The sequence below is a fragment of the Corvus brachyrhynchos genome, unplaced genomic scaffold, assembly GCF_000691975.1.
Source record: "Corvus brachyrhynchos isolate BGI_N302 unplaced genomic scaffold, ASM69197v1 scaffold101, whole genome shotgun sequence".
Classification (NCBI taxonomy): Eukaryota; Metazoa; Chordata; class Aves; order Passeriformes; family Corvidae; genus Corvus; species Corvus brachyrhynchos.
Genome location: NW_008237239.1, coordinates 11,446,917 through 11,467,017, shown reverse-complemented (window position 1 = coordinate 11,467,017; position 20,101 = coordinate 11,446,917). Strand labels below are relative to the sequence as shown.

Sequence of the window (20,101 nt, the reverse complement as noted above, 5' to 3'; positions counted from 1 at the left end):
GGCCCCGGGCAGCCCCCGCCACGCCGCCCCCGGTCACGGCGGGCTCCCTCTCCTGGAAGAGGTGCGCCGGCTGCGGGGGGAAGATCGCCGACCGCTTCCTGCTCTACGCCATGGACAGCTACTGGCACAGCCGCTGCCTCAAGTGCTCCTGCTGCCAGGCCCAGCTGGGGGACATCGGCACCTCCTGCTACACCAAGAGCGGGATGATTCTCTGCAGAAACGACTACATCAGGTGAGGCGACGGCCAGGCTGGTGAGGACTGCTTTCCCCCTTTCTCGCTGCCTTTTTCTCCATTTTTCTCTTTTTCCACCCCTTTTTTTTCCTCGTGGTGGGTGTCCGCAGGGCAGAGGGGTGGGCTGGCTCAGGATGGCTCTTTCATTAGGATCGGAGAGACATGCGGGTGCGGATGTTAGCGCCTAGCCCAGGGCGAGTTGCGATTGCCAAGTGGAGGGAAGAGTTGGGGGGGCTGAACGACGACTGTAACTTTAAAGTGGTTTGTCAGCACAAAACAAGTCCTAACTAAAAATAAACAGCAATCAGAGAGGCTAAATTAATCTGCTTTGTTGTAGTGTTGAAGGAGAAGTGTGCATATCTGAACAGTAAATGTTAAAATCGTAGAGCTTAAATAAGGCTGTGGCAGAGGTGCTAAATAATGAAATGCCTGCCTTTAGTATCTGATTAATTATGATATTTACATAAGCACCTTTAAACTCCTTTGAGTGGAAACAGAATGACTCATTCTCTGTTCTCCTTGTGAAAGAGCTGATTAACCATCAGTTGGAGGGCCGTGGATTCTACTTACAGCAAAAACCAGTGGTATGATGTTTGTCTTAGCATTGTTACAGAGAAGCTTTGAACCGGCATTTCTCTTAACTTCCAGTATAGACAATGCAGGAGATAGCAGAGGAGGTATATGCTCTTGCCCTTTATTTCTTACCTCTTCCTCTTTTGAAGCTGTTTGCTTTAAATGCCACAGATTTGGGTAGGGGGAACTAAGCCTCACTAATCTCGCATATGTTGGGGTACAATAAGATTATGCAGAGTATCCCTTCCAACAAGTTTCCAATATAATTAATAGAAAGAATTCATGAGGTCAGGTGCCTGTACGATCTTTTCAGGTGAACTCAAGCTACTTAAACTCATTAATTTAAAAGGAGGCGTTTTGAAGGATTACACATTTAATTTGAGTAAATGGTTTGATAGACTGATGCACATGAATGCTTCAAGGAGGTGTTCTGTTTCAACATTCAGTAATTAAAAAAAACAACAAAAAAGCCCCATACCTTCCCAGCATCACAGAAATGCTTAGTTAAAACAAACAGCGTTCTGTTTAAATGCTTCTGGCTTCTCATTAATAGTAAATGTCAAGAGTTAACCCAGGATTTCCCTTCTCTCTGATGGCCAAGAAGTTCAACTTTTTTTTCCTTTCTGGAAAAAAAAAAAAAACCCTACCAAAAGCAGCCATCAAATGTTACAAGTTTGCTTATGTTGTAAAACTTATATTTGAGAAGATGTGGATTGTAGTGTGTATATGCACAGAGACCTCCTTAGTTAAGAGGATGGAGTTGAGATTTGGTTACTCTGATAGTGCAGCCTCTGACCTGGTACCTGGCTGTGGCTTCACGCAGTTAAGTATGTAAAATATGTCCCGTGGTATGTCTGAGGAATTGAAGCCTTAGTTTTGCTAGTTTCGGGGGTATTTTTAGAGAGAAATGCTAAAAAATCAGCACATTGTGGGGGGTTAATGGTGCTTTTTGGTCATCATCCTTAAGCAACAAGCCTAAGCCTGGCAGAATAGTAATTAAATAGAGCAGAACGGTGTTAGGTAAAGAGTCTTGTTTGAAGTGGAAAAATTGACACTACTGTTAAGATGCACTGAATAGTACAGATTCATCACTCGGCCAACGCCATCAAACAAACCCTCATGTCTGATTGCTACTAATTAAAAAGAGGAGATGCGTCCACTGTGTCCCAGAGGCAAGTTCAGGCAAGCTTATCGCAGTCCTCTGGTTTTGTGTTGCCAAAAATTAATACTCGTTTATTTTAATGTAGGCGATTATGAATAGGATGCTTTATCAGATGAGGGGTTTGAATTGATCTCCTTGTCCTATTGCCTGACTTCTCTTTAGATCTGTGTAATTTGACTTGCAAAAATAACTCTGACAGATGCTTGCTGAAACTTGAACTGGACACTGTACACTCAAGGTGGGGTAGGATGGTGTGGCGCTGCCAGGGTTGAGTTAACTTGGAGCTTTCCTGCTGGAAATTGACTTTGCAGGCTTCCTCGTGGGTCATGCTGCCATGAGCGAGGCCCTCGCCCTTTTTGTGTTTGAAATGGCCCCATTTGGCTGTGGAGGCAATGCTCTGACAGCGAGGCGCTCTGGTTCCCCTCTGTCATTCTTCTTCTCTCTTAGTTTTCTGGCGGGCTTTTGTGGTGGCACATTCTCTTCCCCAGGCAAGAGCCACGGGCACCGTTCTCAGCCGGAGACGCGGGGCACGCTGGATACGACTGACAAAATGGGAAAGAGGATTGATCGGCCCGCAGGTGCCAGGTGAAAGGGACTTGACTCCTTCGGGCCAAGACCCCAGGGCCATTTATTAATGAGGTTTTTAGCTGTCTGAAGCTGTATGTGGGGTTTTTTGTTGTTGTTTAAACAACACAACACTCCCCTTTCCCTCCCTCTCCCCCCCAAAACCCGAAAACAAATTGGCCGTAGAGCTACAGCTTCCATTGAAGGCCAAGGTTCCTGGGAAAAGAGAGGGAGGTGGAAACCCTGGTCCTTTCCCCTCCTTCCTCACGGCGAGCAACGCGCTCAGGGAGGGGAGCGGAGCGCAGCCCTCCCAACCTTGAGATGCCAGATAAAGCAGCAGCGTGGCAGCGAATCCGCACAATTAAAAGCTTTAATTAGTGTCTCCTCCATTTTCTCTTAGTTCTGATAGGTTTTATCTAATGAGATCTGGTCGCTGGCTTAGATCTGCTCGGAATGACGTGTCCGAAATGAATGAGAGCCGCGTCGCAAACAAAACATTTAATTAACAAAATTGGCCTCTAAGAGAGAGCAGGGAGTGGTGGGGAAGGGGGAAGAGGGGGAGGCTGCCCGGGCGCTTTTTAAAGGGGCAGCGCCCGGCGCCCCTCCCCGGGCGGCCGCTCCGCACAGCGCGGCGGGGGCGCAGCCCCGGGGGCGGGGGGCAGCCGGACCTGGTCGCGCTGCAGTGAGGCCGCGCCAGGGAGGGGGCCGCCGGGCAGCCAGTTCATTTCCCTGGTAATCAGCGGCAAGCTGCTATATTCAGGGAATGCTGTCCCTTTAATTGAACAGGCTAGGTAATTAAATGGCACTTTTCCAATAGGACGTGCTAGGTAAATCTAATAGTTGGTTATTTAATATCACTTTGAAGTCTGCCCACTCAAGCACAATGACAGCACAGGAGCATGTGAACTATTAGCTAGGAAAAAAAAAAAAAAAACAGGATCTCAAAAATTAATTAAATCGCATGCAATTTAGGGGGAACGTTTATCTTGATTTGTCATAACAGAATTAATTCAAGGCCTCCAATTCACTTGGGGGCAGATCTGTTACTCTGAATTAACCAAGCGTAATTTGGCTGGTTTTTTTTTTCCTTTTTTTTCTTCCTCTTCTCTAATGCAGCACTTGCCATTATGCACAGCCCCCCTTTTAAGTATCAATAGCTTCTGGTGCTTTTAAGGTGCTTGGTCTCTAGTTATTCTGAAGTACGTTTAATGGACTTGGCTTCAGGCATAATTTCTGTGTTGCCTTTCTTTGTTACATTTAATATAGCTGGTGCAGAATTTAGATTAAATGTGGGGAATGTACAAAAACACTGATTCCTTCTGGATCAGTAGGTCTGGATGTGCATTTCTCTTTGCTAGGGCTTGGATGGATATATGTATGTGAACACGAATGTGCACCACGTCGTGCAAGAATCAGAGTGCTTAAATCTGTGTCCACAATTTTGGAAAGCAGTGGAACCTTATTGTGTTAGTACAAGTTGCTAGAGACGTGTTTCTGCTGATGCTGAATTTTGAGCAGCAAGATGGGAAACTGGGTTGAGAAGATTTCTTGCTGCTTTCATTCCCACTCTCCTACAGAAAGTTCTGAAAAAAAACCCCACCCAAAAAAACCCCACCAACAAAAAACACCAGGAGCATTTGGGGGTGTGGGGAATGCTGTGTTGGAACCACACAGTAGTTAATTTAAGGTGGCTCAGTAAAATGCTGCGAAGTGTAGAAGAGCTCCCTTGTCCGTACAGGGAACCTCTTGATGTTTGTGATTGATTGCATTGCCCAAATGTTGAAATATTAATGACCTTCTTGGACTGAGGACCCAAAGAGGAAACTGAAACCAATTCTGTCATCACAATTAAAGAGTCCCCTGGCTTTAATTAGCCTGACCTGGGGTATCTCTACCCATTGCTGCAGTTAAAGAGAAAAGAGCCCATTAAAGTCCAGTCTGAGACCGATAGCTACTTAATTGAGCACCTAAAGCCTCAAGCCTTTTAAATCAAATACTGTCCTGGACAGTCCCCCTGGTTAGATAATTAGCTCTCTAGCTTCCCAGAAACCATGCAAAACAACTTTTTCAGTAAAGAATAGTTAATGTGGAAGACTTCCGTTACTGGTAAGGAGGAATAACATTTTTTTAAAAGGTAAAACCTTTTTCCTGTTAATGGTATTACAGAACAAAACCATTCATAACAGTAGAGAAGGAAAAATAAGTTTAATTTTCTTGGTAAATAATAATAAGCAGCAGAAAGGTGTTCTGAGTTTGTAAGTAACTTTTAGAAATTTTTGCAGAAGATTCAGCTGAAGTGTCTTCCCAAAGTAGAGTTGTTTTGGGAACATGCCTGGGGAAAACTTAAGATATGTGGAAAGCCTCTGGATTAGTTTGACTCCGTTTATTAGAATTCACAGACATTCAAGGTGTGGAACCACTCTAGTTCAGAGAGAATAGTATAACAACTGAATGCTTAATGAAGACAAGTAGTGCAATGAGATCAGCATTCTGAAAGCTGTGTTTTCAGTTGGGTGGTGCAATTGTATGGGGGGGAGGGAAGAGGGGGTTGTGAGAGACGGCTCACCATGTTCAGATTCTCCTGGACAACTGACAGCGTCTGTCCATCTTCGCCCTTCTAGCCAGCAATACCCTTGCTGCCACCCCCTTACTCTGGATTGTTGGATCTTTGCTGTAGAAATGTAGTGCATTTCTGCCTTTTCTCACAGCCCTTTCCGTGCACCTTCTCTAGTGCCAACTTCGTTACTAGTAACAATGAAGGAAGAAAAAAGCATATTGCAACGCTTTGGAAGTAACCTCGGTGTATCATGTAACTATTCGGAACTGGTCCTGGTTTGGAAGATGCCCTAATAATGGACCTTTAGTTGCCAGACAGTTTAGTCCCTTTGGCGGGAGGTCCTGACAATGTATTAGTTCAGCTTTCCCTTTGTAACCGCTGTGATTCTGCAAGAACGTGTCAATGTGTCGTGGATCTCAGACTAATTAGTTTTGAAATGGAGTTTTGATTGAACTCTTCAAATCGATGCTGCTGCAAAATTTGTTTCTCAGCTTCCTATTAAAAGCCATCTTAAGGGGCAGTTTTACTACTCTCTCTGTCGTTCAGTCGATACATTTAATAACAACTTACAGGCTATTTTCAATAAAGTGGCGACAGCAAATTAGTAGTTTGAACATGACAAGCCTCCTCTGCAAGCTCAGATTCTGGAAATTCAAAGCAATTATTTTTATACAGAGGCACACTGCAATCATTCAGATTACGGGTATTCTGTTGTAATGCGTGTCCTAGGTTGACACAAACAGAATTTTATGACTTTATTTGGACAGGAAGGAGATGCAAATATTAATATTTATTATGACACCAATACGCTAATTTGTAAATCCTATTACTGTGTTTTACATCGTGCAGAAAAGTGGGTCTGTGACCCTGCCAGCTAGTTCAGTTTCCTTTTTTACTGCGAAATGAATTGTGGTAGTCTTTATAAATATTTGTGTCTATTAGAGACTCGTGCAAAAGCAAATAACGTTTTTTTCTAATTCTAGCTAACATAGCCTGTAAAAGTAGAACTCAATAATCATTATTGTATTATATTTTGAATCAATGCGTTGTACCTTTAAATGGATTTGAAGAATTATGTATATATTTTTCTTCACCACTCTTCCGCCTATTTCCCCCTCCCCCCACTGCGTGTGCCCCCCCCAATGGCAGATGTTGTGGTCTCATTTGATTGCATAGGAAAACTGCAGTGATACAGCAAACACCCAGAGAGATATGATGACAAATGGGTCCAGATCCCGGTAAATTACTTTCTGCTCAAATCGAAATTTCATTCAGTTTGTTGCTAGCAGAGATGAAGTAATCTAAATTGTGGACTCAGGAGCAGATAGAGGGAAGTTGGAGCAAGCATTTCATTATCAAGAGAGAGAGAAGGTTAGGATGAAAGAGATGAGCAGAGGCAAATCTAAAGTGTTGACACCATGATTGAAAAGGTTAACCCATACACATTATATATCAACCTGGATAGCAGAGAGTTTCTAATGGAAACTCTGCACTGATGGAGGTTTACTGGAGTTTCAATACACTGAGCATGATGTCTTCTTAGATATACAATCAAATCCTCTTAACCCTTTTGATGACTCATATCTCAAGATATGATTAAAGTACAAAAGACTTCTTCATATAATTTCAAGGACACAATGCATTTAAACTCCAGTCATGAATTGTATCTTTTTTTTATGATGAACCCAGTAATCTGATAAAATGTGTGTAGTACAGAATTGTTTGTGTTTCTGGAGGTGTAAGTCAATATTTCTGATTAAATCCCGTGTAACCACATCCCAGGTAAGGTGAAGCTACCAGTTGTTACACAAAAATACACTTTTTCATCTTATGAAACAAAGCAAGTTGGAAGATGAGGGTCAGAAGTCTAAAATAGTTGTGTGATAAACCATGGCAGTGATGTGCAAAAATGCCTAGAGCCTTCTGTGTATTAAATTATTCACAATCATCACCTCTGTTTCAGGTTATTTGGAAATAGTGGTGCTTGCAGTGCCTGTGGACAGTCAATTCCTGCTAGTGAGCTGGTCATGAGGGCACAGGGCAATGTCTATCATCTTAAGGTGAGGGGGTTTTTCTGTGTACTTTTGTTTTTAGTAGCTGATTAGTACTGCTGTGCCTCTTTAGTGTAAAACCTGCATCTGCTTATGAATGGAATGCAAAATAATAACTAGAAGAATGAGTATTTATTATAAAGTTTTCCTTAGTGCATAGCTTTGTTCCCTCGTAATTGGTAGAACTCTCCTTGAGTTACGTACTGCACAGTCCCAACAGGTAAGACTAATGCCATACTTGGAGATACTGGAAACCAAGCAGCTCCATATCTCAACTACACTTGCAGTGTCTGAAGTGTAATTTTCAAACCTGCAGCATACTTAATTTGTGCTGTAGTTTCAGTTGCTGTCTCTTTCATTTTCCAGTGTTTTACATGCTCTACCTGCCGGAATCGCCTGGTCCCTGGAGATCGGTTTCACTACATCAATGGCAGTTTATTTTGTGAACATGATAGACCTACAGCTCTCATCAATGGCCATTTGAATTCACTTCAGAGTAATCCACTACTGCCAGACCAGAAGGTGAATACTCCACAATTACTAATGAGCTTTCTTAGAGCTAAATGAAGATCAGTTTCTTTTCATCATTCTAATAGTGGACATTCCCTAGCCCTGCAGAGACCTTTAAGTAACTGAACTCACCTTAAGTTATTTAGGCACAGGGTGTGGGAGAAAATAGTAACCTTTTAAATATGACATACAGGGTGAGTCAGTTTATTTTGGTTTGGGCACGTGCATCTCTACAGGTGTTGAACTCCTTGTGTACAAAGCATACATCAATATAAACCTTTAAGAAAGAAGTATTTTATAATCTTGAAATTAAGGGCTACAGGAGAACAGGTTTCTGAGGAAGGAAAATTAGATCCTTTAATATGGAAATAAATGTCTTGTGAAGAGAAGATTTCTGGACTAAACGAATGTATTTCATTTTAATATTAAGGTTTTAGTTGCGGAAGCATGCTGAGGTACTCTTTCAGAAGTAGTTGCTTGCCTGTTTTGTGTGTCATAACTCAGATTTTAAAACCAAAGTGCTATTTTCTTAGCGTTCCATAACACTAACAGCTGAACTAGAGATTGTGTATCTCTATGGTTGATAGTTTTGGTTTCTAGCTAAATGAGTAAATAATGACTGTACAAATCATAGAGTGAAGAAGAAGAAAAAATTTTTGATCAACAGTTGTCTTGTAACTCTGAAACTAGATAGTTTTAGATGTATTTTAATCTCCTTAATCAGTCCTAAAGCTATGCAAGTTGAGTGCATTTTGATAACTGCTGTGCCTAATTTGTAACAATTACTGTCAACCTTGAGTTAAGAGACTGTTCATTCCACCCTGGTCCAGAAAAGAGTGGATGTATGACTCTTTCACATAATTTTATTCACATCATATTTCATACTGATTATGTATTGATGACATTGATTCATTTACTCTTTACAGCGCCACTTGCTTGGATATTAAATCTTATTGACCACAGATGAATTTTAATTTCAGATTGGTGATAGATTTTTCCATCAGCTCTGATAGTATATTTGACTTTTTCATCATTAACCCAGGCAATCGCACAGCACTGAGTTATTGCAATGAAACAAAAAGTGCACACTTCAGTTGGTAATTCTTTATAGATTTACAATAGGAACTTCATTAATGTCTGTAAGGATCACAAAAAATAACATTTATTTGCAAGTAGGAATTCAGAAGATTAAAAAATAATCTGGGACAAATGCGAGGCTGATCTATTCTGTAGTGTACAGTATATGTTGTTGTGCTTTTAGTGAGTGGAAAAACATGTCCGAGAAAACAGAAACTGTTCTTTAATTTACGTGAGTTTTTTTGGTTGTGTTGCTACATTTCAATATCTGTGTTTGCTTTTTTTTTTTACTGTGCATAAATTTACTGATTAATTTTAAGCATTCTTTCAAGTCTTATATAGTGAATGTAATTACACCAAAATAAAGCATGGGCCTTTTTTATTTACTTAATTTGTCAATTGAGGTGATGAGAGAATTGAGTACAAAAATGCTACATAGTTAGGCAGAACAAAGATAATTAAGATTGGAAGAGAATGTGCAGCCTCTTCTCAAGGAAGTGCAAATACAGTTAAAGATTCATAGATTTATACTGTTGTGAATTTTAATGAAACAAATCTGTAATATAGACTAGCTAGCAGTGATTCTGTTAAATGAATATTTATAGGTATCCCATTTCAAAATATAGGTAAAACCATTTATCTTTATACACTGCAGTAAAAGGTTTACCATTCTGAGAGTGGTTTATCCACTTGTCTTCTACGAATGTAAAGTTTAATGTAACTTCAAATAGGTGTCTAAATTGTCATTTAGTTTTATCAGTTTCTTTCTCTGCCTTAGCAAAACATAAAAATGATTTAGTTGCGATAAAAGCAGTAGACATGATGAGGAACACAGAACGTGGAAAAGAGAAGTAAAACGGGACTGGGCTTGCAGAGCTCGTGACTGTAGGCACCTGGTGGGAGCTAAATGCAAGAAGGAGAGTGGTGAGAGCAGGTTTTTGTTAGCTCCTGTCACTGACTGGGAGTGGCATTGCTGCAGCCAGAGCTGAGGCAGATGAGCAGCTATTAGGGAGAAGGTTGAGGGGACACGTAGTTTGAGGGGGTTTTTTCTTATAATACAGTCTCTCTAGAAATTGTTCTAACTTCTCCTGCTGGTTTTCAAAGAGAATCGCAGAGCACTGAAACTCCAGAAAACAAACACAGTTAAAGAGATAAGTTGATAATTCGTGTATTTGTCAGGTTTCTGGAACTTTGGAAGCTACAGGGGCAGTTGCTAAGAGAGTTGTGTTTTATATTTTGCTTTTTTAACAGTCTAAATATTTTAACATCTTTAACATCTGAGATATTTTCCAGAAAGCTGCATGTTTTCAGGCCACTGATTAAAAATATTCTTCCACTGTAACAGAGTTGGCTGTATCATATGTTTTATTAAACATTACAGATCAATCATTTTCCAGGTTATTCTATCACTAGAGAGTATAGACATAGAATATGCACAGGTTTGGTTTTTTTTATTTAACCAAAGAGATTGAGAGACTCCCAGCATTCAAACACACTTCTGTTGCGCAGGTGAAGGTGACAGTTATGAACTTACTCTTGTCTCAGTGCAGTTTACCGGTGACCGGTGCAGGCAGGAAGGGTTGCATGGCTTAACTTGGTTTAAAAACGTGGGATTTTTTTTTTAAGGAGACAAATGCAGGGATGTTTGCCATTCCTGCCTCTTGCCTCCCTGAGGCAATTCACACATGTAAATTGTAACTTCCCATCACTTGCCCTGTAGTTTAAGAAAATCCCTGTTTTCTCTGAAATCGGTACTGCTTGCCTGCAGAGCGCAAACTTATTTTGCAATGACCTGTGTGCTGTTTCATTTGAAGGGGCTGTATTGTCAAGAATTCACTCTGCTTTTTTTGGTACTGGTAGTATTCCTGTAGTATTTCTTGTTTGCAACAGTATTACCACATACTAAAAGTGTAAATTTTCCACTGCTTGGCAATGTTTGTAACAAATGCTTGTCTTCAGCTTCTATACTTTTAAATAAAGTATGAGTTACATTACGTCTCTTAGAGAAGATCTCAAAAATCTTCTAGTTTACATATCATTCAACAATTCCCTTGTAGTTACATAATTGGTGTTGTCTGTGTCCATAGTAGAAGATATTTGATGCTCATTTATTAAATATGCTTGCTGGCTGCTCCCTAATCTTTGTTCTGGACAGACAAATTACCTTTCTCACACTGAGCTTCGGCTCTGGGGAATTAAACCTCCAAGCCTCTACTACTTTAATTAGCTTGAAAGTGGGGGGTTGCAGTTACTAATAGACCTCAGGCTTTTAGTAACTTAGAGAAAGGGTGGAAAAAGAACTTCCTGGGAAGCGCAAAATGCCATTTAAAAGCCATAAAAATCTAATATATATTATTTCATTTTGGTAATTGCAAACAGATTGTATTTGAAGACTATGGATGATCATTTCTATTTTATCCATGAAAGTTTAGATTTTTATTGAGTTAGACACTTTTAATTATCACAATTCATTAACACCAGTATGAAAGCACATGTTTGACTTCTTATATTAAAATGTTTATGTAACTTTAACTAACGTACCAGATGAGGAATTTAAATGGGAGGGGGGAATCCTGAAATATCTATATTTAGCTCTTGTGCAATGCAGCATATTAACCGAAGTTGCCTTGGGAGGATATTGGCTGTACTTCATATTTGCTTTACACACTATTTCTTCTAATTACAAGATCATATTACTTGCTTCTTCAAAGGCATGGCATAATGGTTCTTCCCTTTTAAACGGGGCCCAGAAAAACCACCTTATTCACTGTATGATTTGTTACCAGAAAGTACCCTTATTTCTTGTTGTAGTCTCTTTTTTTTTTTTATGTCTGCTTTCTTTAGTAGTGAAACTGTGAAAAATGTTTGCTTTTGCTATTTAAAGTTGAAACGCTAGCAGTATGAATGGCCAGTGTAGAAAGCCTTAATCAAGTCACAGTTGGAAAGTAGTCTAATAAAAAAGAGATTAGTGAATAGGGAAAAGACAAAAGCAGTCATGTTGTCATTTCCTATCTCAAATTTAGCTAAGATACCCATTTTTATTTCTTGCAGGTCTGCTAAAAGGTCAGAGTAATGCAGAATGCGTGCCTTCATCTCAAATTTTGTTCATCACAGATGGATCCCATGTCTCCAAGTAGACAAGTCACCTTTGTAGCTAGCATCAATGCCAGCTCCATACCATTGCACCTTCTTTATTCTTGATTGCCCTTCCCACATTTATTGGTGTATTAAAATGACTGAATATGAACATTAAGGACTCCATGAACCTGGGCTAATGGGAGACTGTAGAGAAAATGAAAAAAGATCCACCAGAGGACGTCTTGGGGAGGGTGGGTGGGGAAGATGACTAATGAAGCTAATTAAAAGAAGCATTGAAATCTGCTTTCTACCCTCATTAACAATTAGCAGGGCACTGGCCAGTTTGTACCCTGTGTTTTACCTTAACAACATTCTATTTGCTCTTTGTATATTTAAGTGTTGTAAGGAAATGTGTTTCAATCAAACTGAACATGAGATAAAGATGTGGCTTTTGTGATATTCTATCACAAACACTTTTATTGTATCTCTGTAAAATACAATGTATGTATGCATGTAAGTGTTCTTGTCCTAATGTTGCTACTTCCCATGGCAAAAAAAAAAAAAAAAAAAAAAAAAAAAAAAGAAAAAAGTCAGGCTCATAGCAGCTACTGTGTAGAAATTTTCACCTACTTCTAATTTGCTGAATGAAGAAAAATCTTTTATTTGTGATATTTTCAGAGACATTTGCTCTAGTATGGTGTATTTAAATAATAAAAAGTAAAACGAAACTGAGTATGGGTTTTAGAAGCTTTGCTTTTTTTAAAATTGCATTCTAAACATTCTGCAACTTCATCTTACAAAGTCATTATCTTAATTGTCAATTACCTTTAAAAGTAGGTTTTGGTTTGGATTTTTTCTTTTGTCTTATGCCAGTAAAGACTCTGCTAACCTACTTCACCATGTTACTTTTGGCAAGGATAACAAGTACTCCAAAATTATATTTTTTTTCATAGAGATTCTTAATTCTGGTAACAGCAACTATATTGCAATTCCCATTGCAGTGAATAACAGCACACACAGAGGTACTGTGGTCTCTTTCTTTCCAGTTCCTTCTGTGTTAAGGGTGTGCACATGTCTCTGAGCATGCAAGCATAAAGAGGGTATGAATATACCGTAAGAGGTCAAAAAAATAAAAGCAAACGAAAGGTCTGTACTTCATGCTGAGCACTAGAAGTGAGTATTCATGACAAGGAATACAATAGCTATTCTGATCTGAACAACATGAAGTTGTGTTTGCTGGGGTGAAAGAATTTAACTTTTCAACACTGATAATCTTAAGGAAAGAAAAAAATCTGTTTCCTGGGCTGTTTCTGAGAACTACCTGATCTCAAAATATGATTTGTTCTCTGAAAGCAAACAAAAACCACCTCCCCACAAAGCAGCAGAGCCACCTTTAAGCTTATAAAGGGAACAACTTCATTTTCCATGTTTTTCCCATCAGCTGTTTTGTGGTAGATCTGTGTAGAATACTTTTGAGAAAAAGAGAATCTGAATTTTCATGTTTTTAGCAAGAATACTAACATGGGATCTGTGGCTGTGCACTGTATGCCCTCAGTCAGGAACCTGCAAGCAATGAATCTGCCTTTGCTGCAATTAAAAGCAAATCAATATTAAGAAATACTCTACTTTTATAGGAAACTAATGCATTCACAACACATCATTACTTTGTTTAATTCTGTTTTTTAGAAGGTGTTCACTACTTGGCATGCTTGGTTATGGAGTGAGCTTGACTTACTTGTGATGCTGATACACAAAAAGTTGATTTATAGATTCATCTGTCTAAACAACCAACAGCAGATATTTTTGTTTCAGATTCTACTTCATGACCTCTAGTATATTGGAGGGCTGCTGAATTTCTTCTTTTAACACTTCAGTGCTTGAGGAAGAAGCACTGTTTCAGAGAAAAGAAAATGTAGCAACATATAGTATCAGACAGTAAAGACAAAAGACTACTTGCATAACATATAAAGCACAACATAAATGACTGACACTATGTATGATTTTTAATTAAATGCACTTATGGGTATTTTAAGTAAGTTTCTAAGCTTTTTGATCTGGCATTAAAGTCTTAAAGTGTCCTGCAAATTGTGCTGCTTCAATATCTTTGAAAAGACACTTGAAGTCATATGAATATAGAATTCAAGTATTAGTGAGACTGTAGACATCTTTTTATATTCTTTCAGTATAAGCACTCAAGGTACAGTGTTTAAATCTAACATGTACAGATTTTTGGTTGTCCAATATAACCTAGAAGTGCTAAGAAGATAGCTAATAACTTATAGTAAGTAATGTAGGATAGCATTTAGTGATGTAGAGGTTGAAGTTCATTAACAGCTTTAAATAAACTATTATATGACTCATTTGTAAAGCACAGCTACCTATTTAATAGCTTACTTTAAAAGCATTTCTTAAGTTGCAGACCTATAAGATTACAAATGTCACTCATGTTAGCATAATCCACATGCAAGTGATGAAGCCTTTGCTTTGATGTGCTAAATTGCAGGAGGACTAATGGAGCTATGAATATACAATAGAACATATTTAAGTAGTATTCTTGCTTTAGGTGAAACACTTTCTTGAAACCAGAGGCATTTCACACAATGAAACAGGCTGTAATGGGGACAGTAGGTGTGGGCAGAGGGCTACTGGAAACTCTTGGATTTGTCCTTATGTGAAAAATCACTTCTTTTTTAGGAGATCTGTAAAGAAAAACACGTATTTGTTCACCTTTTATCACAGGTATTTGCTGCACTGAGGCTGAAATACACCCTCTGCATTTAGTGCTGCTGAAAAGTCAAATAATCATTCAGTAAGAGCTTCCCTTACTTTCAAAATGAATGCTGTTAAAAAAAGAATCAAAGGAAATATAACTAATCTGAAATCATCCTCATGAACCTGGATAAAATGCTTTGTCTATACTGCATCTAAACATCTCAATCATATAAATTGTCACTCTTATTAATGAAACAATTTTGTAAAAAGATTGCCCTCTAAATGGGTTTAATGTTTTTACCTATCCAGCTGTCTAGTTATGAGATTTACGCATCCTGGCAGGCACTGGGACATTAAGCCTTTCCAAACCAAATTCTGTTTGCAACAAGATACTGTCTTTTCAGTCCTACATGATTTATCTTTAAATATTTTAACAGGTTATGCAGTATCTTATGAAATACAAAATGAGAACGCCTTAACAAAATGAAGCCTATGAAATTAAGTCACATCTTCAGAATATTAACCACACTGAGTTTGTCTCCCTTTTTCCCTGTTAGTTAACACTGGTAAAATTTGCATCCTCTAACATTAGGGTAAATACTAAAAAACCCCCAAAACCTCACATACTGGCAGAGTATGCCTTGCTGTCAAGGTGGTGGAGTCACCGCCCCGGAGGTGATAAGGAAAGACTGGACATGGCACTGAGTGCCACGGTCTGGTTGACACGGTGGTGTTCTGACTTGATGACCTCAGAGGTCTTTTTTAACCTGATTCTGTAATTTCAAAAGATCATTTCAATTTAAATCTTTTATCAAATTATTTTGCTGGTAGTTGTATGTGAAGTGTGCGGCTTTTTGCAAGTATCTATTCTGAACAGCTCTATTAAAATAAAAAATAAAATTGAGATTAGGAAATTTATGTATATATATTTTTTTTAAGTATTACATTTAATCAGTGTGAAATTGTGTTCTGGGTTTGATGGCACTGTCTGAGACTCCTGTAAATGCAGAACCAGATAACCCTTGTTGCTGCTTGTTACTGGTACTACCAGGTGTATGCCTATTGTCAGTCCAGCTAAGTCACAGACAAGCTTATTGCAATTAAATAGCAATTTGTTTCTATGAAACTGCAATTAAAGTATTACTGATCAGCCATTTTAGATTGGCAGTGCTGTGACTGCATGTTAAACAGAGGAGCTCTCGATTCCTTTCTGCAGTTGGAGAGGCGAGTAACAGTGAGGTGTAACATGCTCACCTCTGTCCCTTGTCAAGCTGGAAGTATGAGTCCTTGCTGAAGTGCTCTGATCTCATCACCAACATGCTGAGAGCGATGACAAGTCAGGGCTGATCTCTCTAAGCTGAACTTGCAGCTTACAGGACCTGAAGTTATTGCTGTTTCTGTTCTGTATAAGCAGGGATGTGTACGCTTCCTACGGGGATGTTTTCAGCTCCAGATTGATTCTGTTGAGAATGGACGGCAAGTTGTGGGCCCCAAGCCAATAACGTTCTGCAGGTCCTGACTTGTTAGAGCTGTGTAAACAGGGCTACTATAGCTCCTTAATCATAACTAATAAAAGACTAGAAGAAAGCAATCAATTACCTTATAAGTTTGGTTTGTTTTGTTTGGGTTTTTTAATAAAGAGCAAAGGTTTATCTGACACAGTGATTATTTTCACACTCATACAAGGGATGAGAGTTTAAAGCAATCTGATGGGCTTACCTGTGTGCACCTGGGGTTTGCTGGCAACTATTTGCTTGTGATACTCCCGGGAAGCTACAGTGCTCCTGCCCCTAGGCCTTGCAGAACCCACCAGCCACTGCCTCGAGTCCCTGGCCAAGCTTGTACCATTCCTGGTTGACTTGAAATCTGAAATGTAAATTTTTGGTGCAAATTAAAAACGTGTTTGTAAGAACTCAGAGAGGAATTAACTTTGTAGTGGTAATTTTTTTAATTATCACCATATTTTGACAAAGTCTGAGACATGTTAACTTTAGCTCCTGAATTTTTGTAGAGTAGAGGCTGTAGACATCCTGGTTCCTCCACAAGAGGGGATGACATCACACCTGTGGCATGCATGAGATAAGCATTGCTTCATTTAGGCACAGATTCTTCTCTCTGAGATGTTCCTTGTGGGGGGAAGGCTTGGGTCCTGCAGTGTGACCCATGGGGTGGGTGATTGCTGCTTGGGAAACTGCTGCAGGTTTGCTGCTCAAGTGGCACATGGGTAACAAATGCCACCTGAGCAGCTCCCAGCTTCTGGCAAATGGCAGGTAAAATGCCTGTGCTTAAACCGAAGTGAAAATGGCCCAGCTGACAGTAAATCATTCACCCTGGTAGAGTGGTCTTATGTCTGAGCCCAAGGCTTGAAAAGAGCCCTGTTTACTGGAGACAGACACTACTGTGTTGAGGAATTTTTTTTATCCTTCCTCTGTGGGTGTTTTTTAATGAGTTCTGTTGTTGTGTTTCTTTTAACAGTAGTTCTAGCATTAAGCTCACAGAAATGTTTTTGGTGTGCAGGAGGCTGCACAGTTCAGGGGGAGGCAATAGGACATAAGGGGGTAGCTGAGGGTGGCTCACCAGAGGCTTTTTTTACCCCACTCACCTTCAGTTTGTCCACTGAAGGCCCCAGTGGGAGAACAATATTGAGGAAGGCTCTGAGGGGGCTCAGGCCCCTGAAGGACCAGTCCTGAAAAGGGCCTGGGCTTTCAAACAGCAGAGCATGCACCCCAGGAAGCCTGGAAATTTTAATAGGTGCTAACTTTCAGCAAATGTAAGCTGAAAGTTCTCTCATATTCACCATTGTAATGGAGGCCTTGTAGACCATTGTGCCATTTTGTTCCCATGTGTAATATCACTCACGTTTTTACGATCATTTTATCTTTTTTAATCAGTTCTCTGCTACATTATTCACCTGAGCTTACAAATGCTGAAGCTTGAAAACTGATTTTTTTTGAATCATCAAAATGTTTGAAAAAGATAACATTTCGCTTTTTAGAATTGTTTTTATTTGCTGCTATGTATTTAACTTTTAAAAATCCAAATCAAAACAAAAACCCTCAACAATTTTGTTGAAATAGTGCTACAAACCATAGCATTAAGACCAAAATTAGGCTTGAGACATGCCTGCCCCAAAAGCATTTTTTTTTTTGAGAGCATAGTGGAGAGAAAGTGGACGTTTTTAAAAAAGTTATTCTTCCTGGTTGGGTGCTGGCCCCAGCGAAGCTGCCTGTGAGGAGGGCACCGTGCTGCTGAGCACAGTGAAATGGGCAGCATGAAAGGAGCCCCCCATAGACAGAGCCTGCTCTGCGGCCTTTCCCAGCACTGCTGAGGGGTCCCCTCTGGTGCCCATCGTGTCCTTTGCTCCTAGTGGTGGCTGCTGAGCAAGCCAAAGCTCGCCCTGTGCAGTCAGATTCCTCTGCAGCTAAACCAGATGATGTTTCTTTCTCACATTGTTGGAATATGCTGTTAATTACATTTTGAAATATCCATATACTTTTCCTCTTAGGGGATCTTACAAGCAAGATTCTTGCTAACAACTTCTGTGGTTCACCATAACCTCTCAGAATAATCATTGCTTCCATTGAACCTATGCCAGTTGTTTTGTTAAACTAAGTTGAGAGAACAGGGCCTATATTAATTCTCGAAAGGCAAGAGATTGCCCTGTGATTTGGGAAAATCTTGATTGCTTACAATATGAATAAATGAATGAGGCAGATATTAACTTTACACCTGACTTCAATTTCTTTGAGCAGTGAAGAAATGTCCAGTAGGAGGGTAAAAATCCAGCTAAAACTCATAAGCCAGCCATTAATAGGCTAACTTTATTGTGCTGTAAAATCTTCAGCTGCTTATAGAAAACAAAGGGGCAACGAATGCAGTATTTGTCTTTTATTCTTAGAAAAAAACGCTAAGATCAAACAGCCCCTAAAGACTGAGCTGATCTGCATCCCACTTCCATATTTTTGGGTATCGTCTGATATTCATTCCACTGATGTATTTGATAGGTAATTATATCAGCCATATCGAGATGCTGATATCAAATAGTGGAAGACTTCAGTGTTTTGCCATAAAGCTTATATCCCTTGTTACTGAACTCTCATCACACTTGAGATCTGCAGCAATCATTCGAAAGCTGTAGTTGGTATTTTTGTGCTTATGCCACATTTAAAAATTATTATTCTTGCTTCATCAGTTAGTCTTTTTAGCTGACTTGAAAAAAAAAGCATATTGCAAATGAGCTACTATTCTTACTTGTTGTTTTAAGAAGGGTAAGCACTGAAGTGTTCAAATGGAACAGATTATACCTTTAATTACATCCAAACAGGATGCTGAGCTGATTTTTCTATTTTCCGTTTAATTGCTATAGTTCAAAAAGATATTGCAAATTTGTAGATGAATTATTTAAGCATAGCCTTCTGGCCTCTGTATTTACGGGAGAGACCAAACAAGGGGGGGAAAAAGAAAACAGAATTTAAAGGGGAAAATTACTATTTCCTTCTTTAAGGAAAAAGCTTGAATAAAACATCTTGGGGGAAGCGTTTTACCTGGATAGATATTTTATGCTTCGTGGGAGCATCTTGGGACTTCATGGGATTTGCTTGTATCCCACCAGCCACAGTGGGTGCCTCACTTCTGAGGGACCCCCTGTCTTGTGCTATGGGTACAAAAGTGCTGTTTCTTCTCCAACCTGCTCTTTGGTGACTGTGCTGCTTCACAGATGCGATCCCAAACAGCCACTCTTTTCACTGATGTGCTTGATCTCCGTTCTCCTACGTACAAAATAAGAATAATGGAAGCAAGCACAATTCATCACTTCTTAAACTAAATATATTTCCATTTTGTTTGCATGTGCATGTGTATATATCATTCACCGTATATATTTTGAATATGTACAATGACATTACAACCAGTGATAAATCCTACTCACTTACTGTATGTGTTATTTGCTGCAACATTAAACTCAGTAAGAATTTTATATGTAACTTGTACCAAAACTAAATATATTGTGAAATTGATGCACAGTTGTAAACAAGAACATCACTCCCTGCTTCAACACAGTTGAAGGTGGCAGCTTGTGTGGCAATTCTTTTGTAAACAACTGCAGACTTTCCAAAGAATAAGCCAGTTAATTACACTTTTAATGATGTTTTTAGGAAATAGTATTCTTGGGGGAGAAAAAACCCCAACCTATAAACCAACAAAAAAAAGTAAACCTAAAGCTCATATTGTATAAAGAAATGCTGTTGGTGAAAAACTGGACTGTGCTGGGCACAGGTCTTTTGTTCCCCCCATCTTATTTTTTTCTTCTACTGAACTTGCCTGCATAAAGTACTTTTTTACAGCTCTACTGTGAATTCAAAGAAAGATGACACTGGCACAATCTATTTAAGTTTTTTGGTGGATTATCTTATTTCATTATTTTCAATACTGCTAAGTATGTGCTACCCACTTAGCTGGTGCAGTGCATAGCAAAGCTCAAAATGTCCTCTTAAATACACAAAGCTTATGCAAGGCCGTGACACAAGTAGGTTTTAAACATCAGCAGTGTTGGCAGCTTTGAAGGGATGATACGATATAGCCTTGCC

At 39.3% G+C, this 20,101-nt stretch overlaps 1 protein-coding gene across 1 annotated transcript; it reads left to right on the top strand.

Moving 5' to 3' along the window:
* Positions 1-2: 2 nt before the first annotated feature.
* On the top strand, positions 3-13,836 carry LMO4 (LIM domain only 4; the record flags this gene model as incomplete). Its single annotated transcript, XM_008630297.2, has 4 exons — positions 3-232; positions 7,052-7,148; positions 7,506-7,661; positions 11,778-13,836. Coding segments are annotated over 4 exons (492 nt in total), but the record flags the coding sequence as incomplete, so codon positions are not given.
* Positions 13,837-20,101: the final 6,265 nt, after the last annotated feature.